A 16,765-nucleotide genomic window follows, 5' to 3' on the forward strand; every position below is an offset into this window, starting at 1 on the left:
TCGGGAGTCGTCGTACACCCTCCACCGGCAGAGGACCGCAGTTCTCGCATCAGTACACAGCCAGCTCTCGACCAGCCCGCCGCCATTTTCCGTCGCGTCTTATTCGACGTATCCTGCGCCTGAGTCGGTTGCTTACACCATGCCGTACACAACCACCTCACCTTACCACTCAATACCAACCACGCTCACCTCCGACATGCCAAGCTACCACTACCCTTCCTCCACCACTGTCGTCGTCTTACCCAACCACCCTCCCAAGCCTTGTGCCCAGCCTGAAGAGCGAGTACTACGCCGAGGAGGACCTCAGCCCGTTCGGCGTCGGCTACGCTGCGCTTGGTGGCATCGACATCCCGCCACCACATGCTTACCCAGACTCATCAGCTCATGTAAGGCTCCCCACTCGACAGCCATACTTTGCCTAGATCTCCATCTCTTTCCTACCGCCATCGGGTCATAGCTGACAGCTCCCGGTAGACGCCACCCCTTGAGCACTCGGAACTCGGATACCCTACAACACCCAACTCTATGCCACGAACGCCTCCTCTACAGCCTGTTCACGGCATGTGAGGGAGGCACGGGCCTGTACCATGTTTGACTGTTTTCCTTCTGAGACCTTGGTCTCCTCCTTGTTGCATTTCGATTATTTTGTACAGCATTTCAGCGATTGGTCGTTCTGGCAAAGGTCTCTCGCTAGCCTTCAGGGCAGGGCGTTCGGCGTCAGTTTCTTCTCCACTGGGCAATAACCCCAGCATAGGCAGGCTGTGATGCCTGCCCAGTTCGTACCCTCAGTGACCTCAGTGCGAGCCTGGGCTATGATAGCAATGAATTATTTACCATGAAACAATTAACTGCTACCACGTGATGAATGCGACTTGTTTTTGAATTGGTTGCGCAGATGACTGTCTGATGTTGAAGTTGGATGCAGACGCCGCGGCGGACGGGTGAGATCATCGCTGAGTCGCGAGAGCAGTCGCGAGCGCGGTCGCGCCAAGACCGGTCGTGACGCGCCATACCTTCCACTTTCTGTAGAAGCGTCAGCATATCAGCAACTCAATTGTGACCTCAACTGCTTCACCATGGCTCCAATCAAACGCTCACGAGCAGACAAGGCACGGCAATTTCTCACGGGCGGCGCGGTCCTGCGCGAAGACTCCGACGACGAGTTGGGCTACGAAGACCACCCCTGGGAATGGATATACGACGATGCAGGCGCTGAAGAGGCCATAAAGGAGAATGCGACACCACGGAAAAGAAAGGCGGCCCCGACTTCGCTCGGCAAGCGCATAGTCGGGGCACGCATGGGTAGCTTCAAATGCAAAGTTGGCGATGCTGTGCTGCTCAAGGCAGAGGGCAACCAGGCATGGGTCGGCATCATCTGCGACTTCCACGAGGACGTCGAGGACGACGAGAAGATGGCCAAGTTCCTCTGGTTCTCCTCAGAAAAGGAGATCCGCAACAAGAGCAAGAAGCGCACCGATTTTCTTCCGGCAAGTCTACTTCACGTCCCTCCTGCGAATGTCCATTAACACCTGCTAGAACGAGCTATACATATCGGCAAACTTCGATGACAATCCTCTCGCGTCCATCAACGGCACCGCCAAGATAATGTCACTGGCAGAGTTTCAGCGCCTGCACCCCGCTGGAACAGTCAAGAAATCATCAAGGGACTACGGCAAGGTCTTCGTCTGCAGAAGGGGCTGCAACACTCGAACCACTACCTACACGCCCGAGTTCACCTGGAACGCGTTATATTCGAGCGCCGATGATATCGATGCGCTGGTCGCATTCGTTGAGAGCCAGACCAAAGCAACCAGGAGAGGCGGTGGTCGGCCGAAGAAGGCCCTACAGGATATTGACGAGTTCGTAGTGCCTGACTCGGACGACGATGGCCTCCCCAAGACCCCGAGGAAGCGGCGGAAGCTTAATGATGCAACAAGCCCAACATCGACTAGGAAGAGCCCGGCCTCTCGCAAATTCATGACTCCGACGCACAAGAGAATTGTGATCAAGAAGCAGCTTGAGTTTACACCCCTGGGCACACGCGTCCTCTCTCCTTCGGCACTTAATTCGCCCTTCCAAATCGCCCGAAATCAACTGCATGTTTCATCCGTTCCTGCCGCACTCCCCTGCCGTGAAGAGGAATTTTCCACCGTTTACAATCACTTGGAAGCGGCAATTACAGACGGATCGGGTTCATGCATCTACATCTCCGGCACCCCAGGGACAGGCAAGACAGCTACTGTCAGAGAGGTTGTGGCACAACTGCACGCCTCGGTACAAGCCGAGGAGTTAGATGATTTCATTTTCGTTGAGATCAATGGCATGAAGGTCACGGATCCTCACCAGTCGTACTCGCTGCTATGGCAAGCACTCCGTGGCGACAGAGTAAGTCCTGCACATGCGCTAGAACTGCTGGAAAGGGAGTTCTCGACTCCAAGTCCTCGTCGAGTGCCATGCGTCGTCCTCATGGACGAGCTCGATCAGCTTGTTACCAAAAACCAATCTGTCATGTACAATTTTTTTAATTGGCCGGGGCTACGCCACAGTAGGTTGATTGTCCTCGCCGTTGCAAACACGATGGATCTTCCCGAGCGAACTCTTAGCAACAAGATCAGCAGTCGTCTAGGTACGTACAGGCAACTCCATCCTTACCCCACACCCTGTCGTTTATGCATTCGCCCTGCGCATCAATTATGGTCCCTTCAACGAGAAAACAAACCCCTTGGGGAACACTGGGATCTTCTCAGCTACCTCTGCGGTGCTATCAGACCGTGATTGCAGTAACCCCTTCCTTCCGGAGTTCCTCGGGGCAAGTGCTTAACCAACACTCGGTATAGGTTTAACGCGAATTACATTTCCCGGCTACACTCACGACCAGCTGATGCAAATCATACAGTCCCGACTCGAAGGTGTACCAGGCAACATAGTACATCCTGACGCTGTCCAATTTGCGGCACGCAAAGTTGCGGCTGTCAGCGGTGATGCTCGTCGCGCGTTGGACATCTGCAGACGCGCTGTAGAGATTGCCGAAACAGAAAAGACGTTACAGGCTCCGGAGGACGAGCCGCAGCCAATTACTCCGAGTAGATCCGGCCGAGGGACTAAAGGTAAATCACTCCCCACGTATCGGCCGCTCAATAGTGCCGTAGACACAGACGCTCGGCCAATTAAGCGTCCGGCACCAACCGGGGGCAAGGGTGTCGTAACTTTTACGACTATCAAACAAGGCGATCAACGAAGCTACGAGCAGCCCCCTGCAGCAAGCATTGCGGGCACTACCGTTGGCATCGAAAGTCCTTCTGTCAGCACTCCTGGCCAGGATTCGACGGACGGGCATTGGTGAAGCCGTGCTGGGTGATGTTATTGACGAGGTCAAGAGGCTAGGGCTCATGAGTCAGCTGCAGCCAGTTCACGAATACTTACTCATGCCTGAGATGGACTACATGGCAGAGGCAGACAAAGACCCGTATAGGCAAGCCGTGACACCAGCCAAGCATCAAGAGGTCGCCAGAACTGGGCCTAAATCTTTGGACGCCAAGGCTGCCAGAGCATTTGGGCTGGCACTTGCCGCCACTGAACTGGCAGAAGCAGGAATTATAGGCGTCGAGGCCCGACACGGCGAGCGAGTGGGCCGCGTACGACTAGGCGTAGGTGAAGATGAGATACGCCTCGCACTGGGAGAAGACGAATCTGTTAAAGGTCTTGGCTTCGGTGCGTAATGCAAGCTGCTATTGCTTCACGCTGTTGCTTCAACCCGCCACAGTATAATCTCTAGTACCGCATGTGAGTTTGATCGACGGAACATAGCAGAGGTATTTGGCAGAAAATTGAGCAACTCTGATTAGCTGTTTGAAGGTCTTCGCGCAGCTGATTACTTCACGTCCTTTTTACATCACCCCTGCTATGTTCCGTCAGTCAAACTCACATGTGTTAGGTTAGTAGACACCAAGCTTCCTATTACTATCGAACGGATGTATATTATCCAACTACTATTGCACTCTTGTCGAGGCTGATATCTATTAAGACGTCCGTTAGAATCTGCCTCCCTGATTGCGTTCCCCTCGATCATGCACTACTGCAACATGTATGATGATCTGCCCAATGAACGTGTGCTGCGGAGATGACCATCCAATCATTGCAGTGCACAAATTACCGGTGAAGATCTGAGCCCCGGCCCGCGACCAGGATCGTAATGCACCATTGGGCGATATCCACATTAACCGTGCCGCATTCTACACTGGCAGACTGTGAACGTTCCGGGCTTCTAGAAACTGGCTTGTAGCTCGACATGGCCGAAGTACAGTACAGCGTACGTTCACAGAGACAGCTTTATGAGAAAGACGATGAATTTCATAGCAGTATTTGTCTACAAAAAAGATCCTTTGTGCACTGATCGATGTGCCAAGACGATCATGTGGGCCAACCAGGCCAAGACCCTCACTCCGCGGCGTGGAGGAATCACAATGGCGGCGTCCTGCAGGCGGCGAGGTGGCTCTCATCCAACCTCAGATTTCAGGCAGTGCGTGATCGCAGACCCTGTTTCCCACCCGCTCGATCATGCGGCTGCGCACGCAGCAGTGTTGGTGTAACTCTTTCGTTTCCGGCCTCAACTCCGCACGCTCAATGCATGCAGGCGCATAACGATACTAGGGTATTTGCCGTTGCGTTCGTGCGTGCGTAAGGAAAACGCGCGAACGAAGATGCGCGGAGGCTGGAGCGGGGCGGGTGAGTAAGCCCTGCCTCGGACGACAGTGGTGCGCCACACAGGGAGCGTGTCGCCAACGTTGGGTACTCATTAGACCGTGCGACAAGAGAGAGCGCACGGGTACCGACACGCTGGAGCATTTGGTCGTTGAAACGGTACACGGCAAATTCCGCGCAACTCGCAGACCAGCCCTATTTCTCTCAAACCCACCGCTGCGTGGAACGGCTTCTGCAGCGTCCGATGCGCCGCGTAAGTATTTCGGCGCCATGAGGTTCAGCCTTAGGGGCGAGCCTCCGGCCATTCGGCCCAACAGAACAACTGTCTAATGGATCGCCGCTGTTCGCTTGTCAGGGGCGTTTGAGAGAGAGAGAGAGAGGGGGGAAGTTTGTGATCTGCCGGCGGAGGTGAGTTTCTGGCTTCTCCAACGCCAAGCATTGCTCCAACGCCAAGCATTGCTCCAACGCCCAGCTGGAATCTTAAACTCGTAATCGGCAGATTTGTAGAGAGGTATGGTTAGACTTTGGGCGTATGTCGCGTATCGGGCTCCGGACGAGATGGTGATCATACACTGTTGATACGGTCGATTTAGTACGGTTCGGAGTCAATACTGCGACGGGTTGATCAACTACCTACCTAGGTAGACACAAGATGAGGTGGAAACCCTTTCCCGAAGAGCCCTGGCACGAGGTGTATCATGATTTCCAGTCTAGATATTTCGGCCTGGCCGGTAGGACGGCGTGATAATCGCGAAGACTATGGGTTATTGTTCTGTATGGAAAAGTGTTTATGGAAATGTGTTGATCTTTGCTCGTAGGACACTTCATACGACGGTGTCTACATACGGAAAGGGAGCAAGAAGCTCCGCCGCTTGAACGTATTACATGGAGTCTTGCAGTGCCTCGCAATGAATTCCGTACTTGGAATGTATCGTTGCTAATGCTAGCAGCACTTGCTTGTGTTATACTGGATATTCTTCTCAGGCCACGCCAACTCCTATGCACTTGTATGGATCTTTAGGTGCCAATTGTCACAAAAGGAAGGAGGTCTTCTAAACGAAACAAGCAACGTAATGACTTTGAATGCAGCGCCATAGTGATGTAAAACCAAGTGCTGTATGTTCCAACAGCGTGCTCAACTGGGAGCTTGAAGTTTGTGAAAATTTCTTCTATGAGAAGCAACACTCTGGTCATGCAAAAGTCGACGATTGAGCGTGTCCATTGTGGGTTGTATGCATCATGTATGTGATGAAGGATGAACAAAGCAGTGGTTGTATGTCACTGTTACCTGTCACCAAGCAACACTGTGAACTCACCTCTTCCGATGGGACAGAGACACTGGTTGGTGCACCTAAGGGCAAGATGAGCTTGAATTGACCTAGCTGTGCCAATTGAGAGGAACCGAGAAGGTGAGGCGATAGCAATCATTATCAAGCCGTTGAAGCTGCGTCTTGATGACGAGAGCAGAATTATGTAGGGATCGACTTTCCGAGCATTGTGCATGACTGAATGCTTGCAAGTCTGTGCATCTCAACGTCTACAAGTAGTATCGCTGCTTTTGTGGGAATAATCTGATACGCGTGTAGAATCTGTTTGATGTTCATCGTCAAGGCTGTGGAAGGACAGTGAAGAAGTCGGTGTGCCAGTAGACAAAACACACACCGCACCTCTTCCGTACATCGATTTATGGAGTTAGGGGTTATAATAAGCTAAGCTGAGAGCTGGATATGCTGCATGTAACTATGTCGAAGAGGGGAGGATGCCGATTCATGTAAGTCGCGGTTCAAGGAAGTAGGCAAAATATTGACATTGAATTCCACCCATTCGATCTGACCGAACAATTCCATTATTTCTTAAGATTTTCCAGTGCCAGCACTTATATAACATCCATGCTCATTTCCTCGGGTTGGCCTCCCAACCTATCATACCTAGTGTCGAACATGCTCTCCAAGTAAACGCCCACCACACTGGCAGGCCACTCTATCAGACTCCAGTTCTCTCGCCCTAACACCAGTGCGATCGCAGTCACGATATCTGCGCCGAGACCTTCGAGCCACCACACATTTCTCACTCGTCCCGGTAGCACGGCATAATAAGCCAGTAGGACAAGTGCATCTCGATCCTTGGCCTCGATGCGTTGCATGAACTCGCGCGATATTTTCGCCACCCACACGAAGATAGCGCCGCGGTCGGTAAGTACGCCAACATTGGTGTCTTCGACGAGGTACGGTATTGCTGTCATGGGCGGATACACATTTGGTAGAGTCAATTGACTCACGAGCGCAAAAGACTCTCGAAGATACTCCAGCGCTTGGTCCACATCCTGAGAAGGCTCTCCTAGCCATGAGTCTTTCAGTCTCGCTAGGCGCTCGTCTTCCTCCACGGCTCTGGGCGTCGCGGGGAAGATTTGTTCGGGCCACCACATTCTCGCTGTGATGGGATGCATCGAACCGGTAGTTACCCATGTCCAGCCACTCATGAGTACCGTTAGAGGGCCACGAAGACCCCAGATTGGTCGTAAGGCGCATGCGAACATCTTTTCCACGATGTCGTCTGATGGCATAGAAGTTCCTGGTGGGATTGAGGACCTTATATCCTCCATGTCAAGTGCGGTGGTCCGAAAGAGGTAAACGGCTGTCAGTGTCGCACTTGCGAATAAGGCCGCCGCGTTGTCTCTCGTAATATTCGATAGCTCAGTTCGGTATGTCGATAGTGCTTTGTTCATGTGTGAAGCGGCCAAAGCATTCATCTCAAGTCGTTTTGGAGCGTACCGATCGTGTAGACGTCCAATATGTAGGGATGCGATTGATAGGACGCAGTTCAAGAGGTGAGTATGATCAGATGCAAGGCCGGGTAGATTCGTGAGCCAAGCGGCTTTCGCAGGGTCAGTCGGCAGGAGCGTCAGGGCTGTGGTATATTCGTAATGCGAGAGGACCGAGCGGAGAGATGCGGGTAAGGTGGGAAAGATTGGTGACCAGGCTGAGAGAACAGGCAACGCGGGTGGTATGGATGGTGAGTAGGGCGTAATGCTTGAGCCGAAATCTGAGCAGTCTTCCTCGAAAAAGAGACGCGTCTGTGATGCCGGTGTCAAAGAAAGGCTGGCGACTTCACTACCTGGACTGCCACTCCCAACCGATAGCGTATTTGGTGTTTTAGCATATTCAAGATCGGAGACTGGCGCGGGTCCCGCATCAAACGATTGGGGTGATCTTGGTGATGTCGATGGTATGACAGAAAGTCTAGATCTAGGGGCAAGCAGAAGAAAGCTGCAATCCAAGCCCTTCTTGTCGCAATTTGCACATGATGGTTGTTTGATGTCGCACTATTTCCACTGTTAGATAAAGTGTTCCAATCTTCTGACCGGCTACCACGACAACCTTGGAGCGCTGCCAGAAATTGTGTAGAAGGTACAGGATGTAAATTTATAGGGTCATGTCGTTATTTTAAAAGCAATCCGCGAGTGCAGATTTGCTGCAACTGCGGCTATACAAATCGTATGCACATGCATGGCTGCGGCACGGTTTGTACCTAACACATATTGATTCTTCTGTTCCAGATGCTTCTCATGAAGGGCCAAGGAACGAAATAAAAGCTACAAGCCAGATGTGGGGCGCGTACCTTTATTCTTCTTTTCTTACACTGGTGACACCCCAATCTTGACTTATTATGTGCTCTTCTTGTTGCCATTGTGGCTTAGTCTTGATGCTAGCTTATTGTACGGTTGGAGGAGTAGCTAACACAGCTGAGGGTCGGGTCTGTGGAGTTCGCAACATTGACGTGCGTCTCACCTTGCAACGGAAACATTGAGAGCAGATGTTGCTGAATGCAAAAGGCTCGTGACCTGGAATGAGGCTCTGAGGCGGAGCTGCGGTGACGTCTCTCGGTCAGGAACTAACTCAATATGGCATTGTTTTAACCGAATATGGAACATCGCGTACAGAGATAACTATCATTGGTTCGGCACCCGGAACTTGGTATCTCCCTTCTGATGCATTAGCAGCCATGTCACGAAGTTCTGCTCCTCATGGAGTGGCAGACTGCCTTTAGCTTAGCGGAGACGATGGCTGGACAAGCAGTCAGCTAGCTGTCACATGCTTTCGCACATAAGGGGTATGCTGGGCCAGAGTCGAATCGACAGAAGGGTGAATTGTTTAGCAAACGGAACTAAGAATGGTCGTCCCTACTTGAACTGCCATAGCAGAAGACATTTCCAATTCAGCAGCTTTCCATGCCTTTTGAATGCGAGCATTACTCAGTCTCTTTCTCCTACAGGTGAACAGCCGTACAGCATTCATCCACACTATACTTGAATTCCTGCACGAATTTGCCTAAGCGTTCCTCAATAAGCCTAACTTACCTTCTGTACGCGGTAGCAGGTATGAAAGACGACTTGCCTGCGACGTAGGTTGAACATGGACAATATACCAGCCACTGTGGCGCGTGCTTAAAACACCCCACTTCGTCCAGACCCCTGCAAGGAAGCGAAGCTTCGAGTCCATCTTTCATTGAACCCTGGTACTTCGCGCCCTCAGCACGATTGTCCGAACACAACTCTACCTAGTTCGCCAAAGAACCACAGCTACGACATAGCATTCTAATTCCATTCAACCTCACTTCACCCCTTACCCAATCGCCAGCATGGTAAACAGTCTGCCCCGCCTTCTATCTGCGTCACCGCTAACACCCCGCAGGCGAGCCCCCAATCCAAGAAGCGCCTTGCGCTCGCGATCCTCGACTTCCTCCAGACTTCACAGACAGACGGCTCCGTAGCACCAGATGACGCTGAGCAGCTAGAAGTTGCCGCCAACTGCATTGCCGAAGCTTTCCAGGTCGACCTCGCAGACGAAGCCGCGAAGAAGGATGCGTTGGGTGGCCAAAACCTACTCGCCATCTACAACGTATACGAGAAGCTCAAGGGCAAGACGACTGCCTCAACTGAGGGAAGCTCGTCAGCATCAGAGGCACGGCCAGCAACGCCACAGACACCAGCAAAGGATGCTTCAGGTCCCGGCGGACCAAACAAGGATGAGGCTGAGCGACTGAAGGGATTGGGTAACGAGGCGATGAAGAAGAAGGACTACGACAGTGCCATCAAGCACTACACCGCGGCCCTCGACATCGTCCCCTTGAACCCCATCTACCTCTCCAACCGCGCCGCCGCCTACTCGGGCCAGAACAAGCACCAGCTCGCAAAGGAGGACGCCGAGATGGCCGTCGCCGCGGACCCCAACTACTCCAAGGCGTGGTCGCGCCTAGGCCTGGCCAACTACGTACTCGGTGATGCGAAGGGCGCGATGGAGGCATACAAGAAGGGCATGGATGCTGAGGGCGGCGGCTCGGAGGTCATGCGCAAGGGATACGAGACGGCGAAGAAGAAGGTCGAAGAAGAGGGCGGTGATGTTGGTGCGCCAGACGCGCCACGAGGTGGCCCAGGTGGTGGTGGTATGCCGGACCTGTCATCGCTGGCGTCCATGCTCGGCGGAGGAGGTGGTGGTGGTGGTGGCGGCGGCGGCATGCCAGATCTTGCTGGACTGATGCAGAACCCCATGATGAGGCAAATGGCGCAGAACCTCATGAGCAACCCGGACATGATGTCCAACCTCATGAACAATCCTCAGCTCGCAAACATGGCCAGCCAGTTCGCTGGGCGCGGGGGTGCTGGAGGTCAGGGAGGTGGCGGCGGCGGTATGCCAGATATTGCCAGCCTGATGAACGACCCGAACATCGCCGACATGTAAGTCATCGCCATTGCTTTCACCATTTGCACCAGCTAACTTGTTCAGGGCACGAAACTTCATGGGAGGCGCCGGACGTGGTGCCGGAGGAGGCGCACCACAATAAGGTGTTACGAGTTGGGACCGTTTCTGCCAACATCTAGAATATGCTGATTGGCTTTCATGACTAGACAATGATACCAAGCTCACTTCAAGGTGTTTGACCCACGTGAATCAAACCTGCAGCCAGGCGGGCCTTTGCCTGCATGTATTGTGCAGCTCAGTATCCCATGCGGGCATAGCGTGCTTACAGCCAAATCTCTGACTACAGCTGCAACTGTATGACCGATGCACGACCCAGCAATGGCTGTGTGCTCCTTCGCGCGTGCTTCCAAAGCCTCTCAAATCACCCTTCAATCAAGTTTCAGGGCCCACAGCCCATCACCCAGATAATGTCCACTCTCACACGCCTGCCCCTTCTTAACCTTCTTCATCTCCGCCGTGCCCATCTTCAGCACACCCACCATACACGCCGTATCTTTTCCCTCCGCCTCAATCACCACCACCGCGCCCGCCTCCAGATCCTCTGACCCGTACTTCTCCTTATCCTCTTCGCTTAAACTGGGATCTGGCAGACGGCCACCGGGGGATGTGAGGCCTGGCGCCATCAGCGACGCGCCAGACAAGACGAAGCGGATTGCACCACGGTCAATGCGCAGGCGATTGAACGCGAATGGGTATTTGTGCACAAGGGTGAGGTGAGGCATGAGGGCGTCGTCCATGTGTTGGAAGAAGAGGGGTGTGTTGTTGAGGGTGTAGAGGGATACGCGGTCGGGTCTGCACACGATGCATTAGCGACCGTATATCTGGATATGGAGAGCTTCCATGTATGTAGACCTGAGATACACATACAGCTTAACGAGATCTAATTGCTCTTTCTTGGGCAATATATCTTCAATATACGGTTCTAGCTTTGGGTATTCCTCGAGGACTTTGGAGCGGATGCCGCGCTGCGCGCTCGATTTGACCTTGGATTTCGCGCCCGAGGTTATGCTTTTCCCTATTAGCTTTTATAACCCTGGTCTGTAGACGTGTCTGGCTTACTCCTTTTTGAACATCTTGGAGGATCTGTGTGTAGATGTGGTGTTGGGGGAGAATGCGTGGGAAGTTGACCTCGTGCGCGGGGCATTTGGTGGGGTAAGTGCAAGCTTCACCAACCTTCATCTTGACGCGACGTCCGAGCGTCAGGACTCGCGCTAGTAATGGCGGCCGCGACTAGGGATAACTACGTTTTGACGTCTGATGGCATGCCTTTTCACTCTTCATTGTTATCCATCATCCCGCACGTATTCACAACGTTTTGTCAAAATGCACAGGTGTGATTCGAGAATGTGGTTGGCGTGAAGGCTACACCATCTCGACAGACGGGGTGGAGCACTGACAAAGTCCAAGGGCTACTCGCCGTCGTTTCTTTGCAATCAATCTTGCAACACTAATCCTTCGAGGCATCGCACGTACCAGAAACGAATGGTCCATTTTGCTTAAAGCAGCATATCTGCCTTTGGGATTCTGGACCATCAGGACCCGCCAAACACTCGAATATCCGAAAGAGATGATAAGGAGCAAAGCTTTTGAAGGGTGACAAAGAAATTGGCACACATGGAGACGCTTCTAGGTACATGATCGTAAAAACTTCTTACGGGAAGAACGAATACTCATCAACGACGTGGAAGCGCGAGACAAGCGGAAAGCAAACCTCTCGGAGAATAATGCCAAATGTGTCACACGGCGGATTGTTGCAAGTTTTGGTGTATGAGCCGCACACCAGATGCTTTCTGATTCAATTGCTCGTGGTCTTGCAGACATGCGGTGGGGATGGAAATGCACGAAATATTTCTATACTTCGACGCGGTTGCTCGATACGAGGTTCCACAAAGTCTGCTAGTGGCTGCAAATCGTAACGACACTGCCAATGTCTACATGCGATTGCGACTGTGAGCAGTAACTCTGTCCGAACAAACCAAGAATACATTGTGAATTCAAGTAAGACGGCCACAGCCGACACCTGAGCCATGGGCAAGCAACACTAAAATTCAACGGAACTACGTTGATGAAAGACAAGGAGACTAAGTTTTTCCCACGCAGATAGCCACTGGCATGGCCAAACATTGGAACACCGGGGCTCACCAACGAATCTCTTGCCCTAAGATCCTCCCCCAAGACCCAAGGTCGTAGTTGAGCAATGGACACACATTGTTTTTCCATGCGCGAATGTAGGTACGCGTACGCGTTCGATAGTATCACAGTATACCTTGTCGTCACGCTGTCCGTGTCCATTTGCAGCTTCGCGCATATTCATGACGGATGCCGCATTGCCAAATATTCGGCTTTGCTCATTCTCTCGGCTGCAGGAAAATGTCTCTTGGACGGCAGATCAACATCGGGTAGCGCCATCTTGTGGTCGGAATGCATGCATGGCAATTGGTTTTCCTTTTGGCCCGTGGCGGGTATGAGCGCGCAATTGTGGGCACCCAATATGTGGAGATGGGGTACGAGGAAGACACAGCATGTTGATGCGGAGTAAATGACTCTCACATGTGGTACAGCCTGGGGTGATACACGGAAGTGGGAGACAGCTTCCCGCGGGAACGGAGAAACGGGCTAGAAGATGGGTCACAATTGGTCGGGAGAATACTGCCGGTTACATTCTTTGGGCTCGGTCATTGCATGGATATGTGGCTTGAGGCATGAACGAGTAACCAGTATCACTTTGGCCCGGAATTATGATCCGGCGACGCCAGAGTCTTGCTAGTCTTGACGAGAGATTGACATTGCTCAACGTTTACCGATCGAGCGGTGGATTGGACATGGAGAAGCGACAGATGCAAGACACGTAACATGCTCCACGTCACTTTCCAAATTGCACGAGTTCCGCCAACTCAGGCAGACAGCATAGAAAAGAGGGGTATCTTGCATATCTACCCACACAACTAGCTATATGCATCCAACATAGCAAAGTCGTCGTCTCCACTTCCAACCAGTATCCTTACACTGTACCCTGCCCAACATCTAGGTATATCTGCATCACGATAACTGCAAAAGTCTTCCTGCAAGCTCCATATTTTGTTTTTTTCCCAACGTTTCCTGCATTCATGGCGGGCGCGGCACAACAATCCCAAAAAGCCCAACATAAGCCGATCGGTAGCTCTGCCCTGAACAAATCTCGAATCGACGAGACCTCGTTTCCGTACGACACTGTCGTGCGCGCGATTTCTCGTATTCGTGTGCGTTTGTACCCTGTCTGCGGGGGTGTCGCCGCAACCAATAAACGTGCTTTCCGACACTCTGGTGACATAGTGTTCATCCCCGAGGTTCACGGCAGACGGATGCAGGGATGCATGCGCATATGCATATGCTGTGTACATGTCTCTGCCTTGATGTGATAATTACAGTCGTGGTCTATTGTGGTCCAGACCGGGTGGTTGTATGTGGAATGATGGGGAGTGAACGCATACTGCCGCACCTGCAATACTCTGCCGTTTCGAAGTGAGAGGCAATTCCACGAGCACTAGATGGGCGTAGCCGATGATGTCGAAATTCTGCCCGGAGAGAATGAGGAGGGAAATGGTCGACGCTGCCTACAGGCTGTAATATTTTCTTTCTTGACAGGAAGGGAGTTAAGAAATGTCACAGGCCATGGGTTAGCGTCGTTCTCGAGAGCAACGATACGAATGATTTCCTTTACTGGAAAATGATCATTGGTAGCGGAAGTGTGGTCGGTGATTTTAGTGTACCGCTCAGCCTTGTGGTACCAAGGTAGCTTACCACCTGAGGACACTGGAATGAAACTTTTGGCGCTTGAGAACATGATTGGCGATGGTCAAACCTTGGGAAAAACTGAGATGTGTTGACAATAGTGATCGGTCTTTTCTCAGAAGATTCCTGAATCGTGGATTTCGATGCTAGATACCTGGGTACCAGTTTTGTCTCTGAAAGCGAGGTGTTCGCCCGAATGAGGGTCTCATTTTCTAATCTCGTAAGCTTTATCATAATGGATTTCATAAGCTCCAAAGCTCTGGATAATCAACGGAAATGCTCGGCGGGCTGTATTACTAGTTGTGCATTGTACATCTCCTTCTACGTGACCCTGGGTGCCGAAGCTGCTTAGGTATACTTCGAGCGACGTGCGCGAAGTCGACGAGGCCCACATCAAGGCTTGCAAACATTTTAAGTAGGCTCTGTCGAACGTTGATGTGCTGGATCTTGGTTTTCTCGTTGCTTCTTTGTTGCAGTGTTGGTTCGTTGAGCAGGTTCTATACCACGGTACGATGTTTGGCTAACAAACATCTAACCAGGATTTTATGTCTGAAACTACATCAGCCATAAAATTGTTTTCTCCAGAAAACATTGCTGATCTTACAAGATACTAACAACAAAACCAACGCCTCTTGAGCAGACATGGCATCCATCAACGACTTACCCGCTGAGCTCTTGCTAGAAATCTTCCATGAACCAACACTCTCAATGTTTGACTGCATGCGCTTGGGTGAAACATCCAAAATATGGCGAGAGCTCTTTCAGAGCTCTTCGCGCATACAAGAACGTATGTGGCTCAAGCGAGACCGAGCTCTTCCGTACCTGCGCAAGCCGAGAATCAAGACAGACGCTTTTGCTCTGCTCGTGGTTGTCCGCCAACTGCCTGCTACAATTTGGAATGACTACCAAGAAGACCTGTGGGAAATGACATGGCGGCACGATCACTCATGCGGAACGCTATCTTGGCCACGCAACCTCATCTTCGACCATTTGGAGGAGTTTCTACATATTGTCAATCCGCACTTCATCGCGCAGCCACCATATACTGACTGCAGGGCTCGCATGCCTTCTGATATGCACAAGAGCCTTGTGTTCTGTAGCCTGAACGATCTGCGGACGAAGATGGTAATGCCCTGCACCAAGGTCAAGGCGTCGTGGGAGAGCATGCTCATCTCACAACATCTGGTGACGGAAATTCAGATGCATTTCGAGCTGTCGATAAGATATCGAGGCCGGAGCGCTATCTTACCCGAGATCGTATGGCACTACTGTAGAAGCGAGGCTGCACTGGGCGAAGAGCTCCGGATGAAGGATTTGGTCTACGGATTTCGGAGGAATATAGAGAAAACGTTCGAGCAGCTTAGCATGTACGGCGTGGGGGTGGACTTTACAGGACTTTCTAAAGCAGAATTGGTGCAAGAACACGACGTTCGAAGCCCTTCGCCGTTGGGATCCAGAACGGATGAAGGCTTGACGATCGGCAAAGGGTCAATGAGCTCAGGTTCCTGTTGTCATTAGCGTGCGTAGGGTCTATCAGGAACAATACAGGCACTTGCATCGCTTCCTGCTTTGAATCAAATGTCATGTTATATCCTAGCAATGAATCAGTCATCATTACAGCATTGCAGAGCATGTGCAAGCAACGACGTATTCCAAAGGAACGGGATGCCGAGCCAATTAGATCCCTGCCCGTGGCACATACTGATGCGTTTTCATACCAAGAGTACCCCAGGAAAGTGTCGATCCTTGCTTCGAAGACACATCTTTGATAGAACAGTCACATACGTCCAAAAACATCACACTGCACTGGGAGCAGGCATCCGTGAGTTTGAATCTAACCATACCGTGCTACCGTACAAGAAGCCTACCGCGGGAACTGCCCATGATCGTGATGCTTCAAAACGAACTGGAGAGCTGCAGCTGCATTGAAAATTATTGGATCTAGACGTTCGGATGATAGTGTACCGTGTCGGAAGGGCGGTTACTGCGCCGGTAGCCGCCGTACGCGCCCTAGTGCATGCTACGTCGAGTGGGCATTCCAATCATCATCTTCCAAAGGATTCGTCCGACTAATTAAGTCCGTATGGCAAGGCATTTGCTGTTGGCCCTGCTCCGTCGATGTGCGTCTACTATGCGTATTCAGTACTACTCTGCAGTGTCTGCGGTCGATCGAAAGGGTCACAATGTGCCAATTCAGGACTATCGCGACAGCCCGCAAACGGCTTTAAATCAGACCGCTGGGGTCTTCCTCGCACACTTATATCCGCCACCTCGTTTGCTGATTGTCCCGGGCATGTATGCCGGATATCACCCTCGTAACGAGGTATGTACCGCCAAATGGCGTGAGCGCTGCAGCAAAACAGCCGCCGCATCCGCGATGCCTACATCACAAGCGGAGTGAATCGCGTTTGACTGGATGGAAGCGTCGGGACAGTGGCACGAGATGTGCTGTATGACATCGATTCGGGCTCACACATGGTCTGGAATGGAGGGCGGACGGAGAGGTATAGAAGTGCGAAGGTCGGGGATAAGTA

At 52.0% G+C, this 16,765-nt stretch overlaps 8 protein-coding genes across 8 annotated transcripts; 5 read left to right on the top strand and 3 right to left on the bottom strand.

Moving 5' to 3' along the window:
* Positions 1–19: 19 nt before the first annotated feature.
* On the top strand, positions 20–457 carry SNOG_06930 (hypothetical protein; the record flags this gene model as incomplete). Its single annotated transcript, XM_001797239.1, has 1 exon — positions 20–457. The coding sequence occupies exon 1, from the start codon at positions 140–142 to the stop codon at positions 455–457; it is 318 nt and encodes a 105-aa protein (XP_001797291.1). The 5' UTR covers positions 20–139.
* Positions 458–1,076: 619 nt separating this feature from the next.
* On the top strand, positions 1,077–3,719 carry SNOG_06931 (hypothetical protein; the record flags this gene model as incomplete). The annotated part of the gene is made up of 4 exons (XM_001797240.1): positions 1,077–1,487; positions 1,537–2,626; positions 2,838–3,107; positions 3,307–3,719. 4 exons carry the CDS (start codon positions 1,077–1,079, stop codon positions 3,717–3,719), a joined length of 2,184 nt encoding a protein of 727 aa, XP_001797292.1.
* Positions 3,720–5,940: 2,221 nt separating this feature from the next.
* On the top strand, positions 5,941–6,178 carry SNOG_06932 (hypothetical protein; the record flags this gene model as incomplete). Its single annotated transcript, XM_001797241.1, has 2 exons — positions 5,941–5,974; positions 6,084–6,178. 2 exons carry the CDS (start codon positions 5,941–5,943, stop codon positions 6,176–6,178), a joined length of 129 nt encoding a protein of 42 aa, XP_001797293.1.
* A 399-nt stretch (positions 6,179–6,577) lies between these two features.
* SNOG_06933 (hypothetical protein) lies at positions 6,578–8,388 on the bottom strand (the record flags this gene model as incomplete). The annotated part of the gene is made up of 2 exons (XM_001797242.1): positions 6,578–8,023; positions 8,320–8,388. The coding sequence occupies 2 exons, from the start codon at positions 8,386–8,388 to the stop codon at positions 6,578–6,580; spliced, it is 1,515 nt and encodes a 504-aa protein (XP_001797294.1).
* Positions 8,389–9,079: 691 nt separating this feature from the next.
* On the top strand, positions 9,080–10,542 carry SNOG_06934 (hypothetical protein; the record flags this gene model as incomplete). The annotated part of the gene is made up of 3 exons (XM_001797243.1): positions 9,080–9,102; positions 9,398–10,435; positions 10,485–10,542. 3 exons carry the CDS (start codon positions 9,080–9,082, stop codon positions 10,540–10,542), a joined length of 1,119 nt encoding a protein of 372 aa, XP_001797295.1.
* A 144-nt stretch (positions 10,543–10,686) lies between these two features.
* SNOG_06935 (hypothetical protein) lies at positions 10,687–11,606 on the bottom strand. The gene is made up of 3 exons (XM_001797244.1): positions 11,520–11,606; positions 11,328–11,468; positions 10,687–11,252 (listed from the first exon to the last, which is right to left on the bottom strand). The coding sequence occupies exons 1-3, from the start codon at positions 11,531–11,533 to the stop codon at positions 10,829–10,831; spliced, it is 579 nt and encodes a 192-aa protein (XP_001797296.1). The 5' UTR covers positions 11,534–11,606; the 3' UTR covers positions 10,687–10,828.
* A 2,255-nt stretch (positions 11,607–13,861) lies between these two features.
* On the bottom strand, positions 13,862–14,283 carry SNOG_06936 (hypothetical protein; the record flags this gene model as incomplete). Its single annotated transcript, XM_001797245.1, has 2 exons — positions 13,862–14,053; positions 14,107–14,283. 2 exons carry the CDS (start codon positions 14,281–14,283, stop codon positions 13,862–13,864), a joined length of 369 nt encoding a protein of 122 aa, XP_001797297.1.
* A 590-nt stretch (positions 14,284–14,873) lies between these two features.
* On the top strand, positions 14,874–16,632 carry SNOG_06937 (hypothetical protein; the record flags this gene model as incomplete). The annotated part of the gene is made up of 3 exons (XM_001797246.1): positions 14,874–15,718; positions 15,969–16,053; positions 16,375–16,632. 3 exons carry the CDS (start codon positions 14,874–14,876, stop codon positions 16,630–16,632), a joined length of 1,188 nt encoding a protein of 395 aa, XP_001797298.1.
* Positions 16,633–16,765: the final 133 nt, after the last annotated feature.

The sequence above is a fragment of the Parastagonospora nodorum genome (assembly GCF_000146915.1).
Source record: "Parastagonospora nodorum SN15 chromosome Unknown scaffold_10, whole genome shotgun sequence".
Taxonomy (NCBI): domain Eukaryota; kingdom Fungi; phylum Ascomycota; class Dothideomycetes; order Pleosporales; family Phaeosphaeriaceae; genus Parastagonospora; species Parastagonospora nodorum.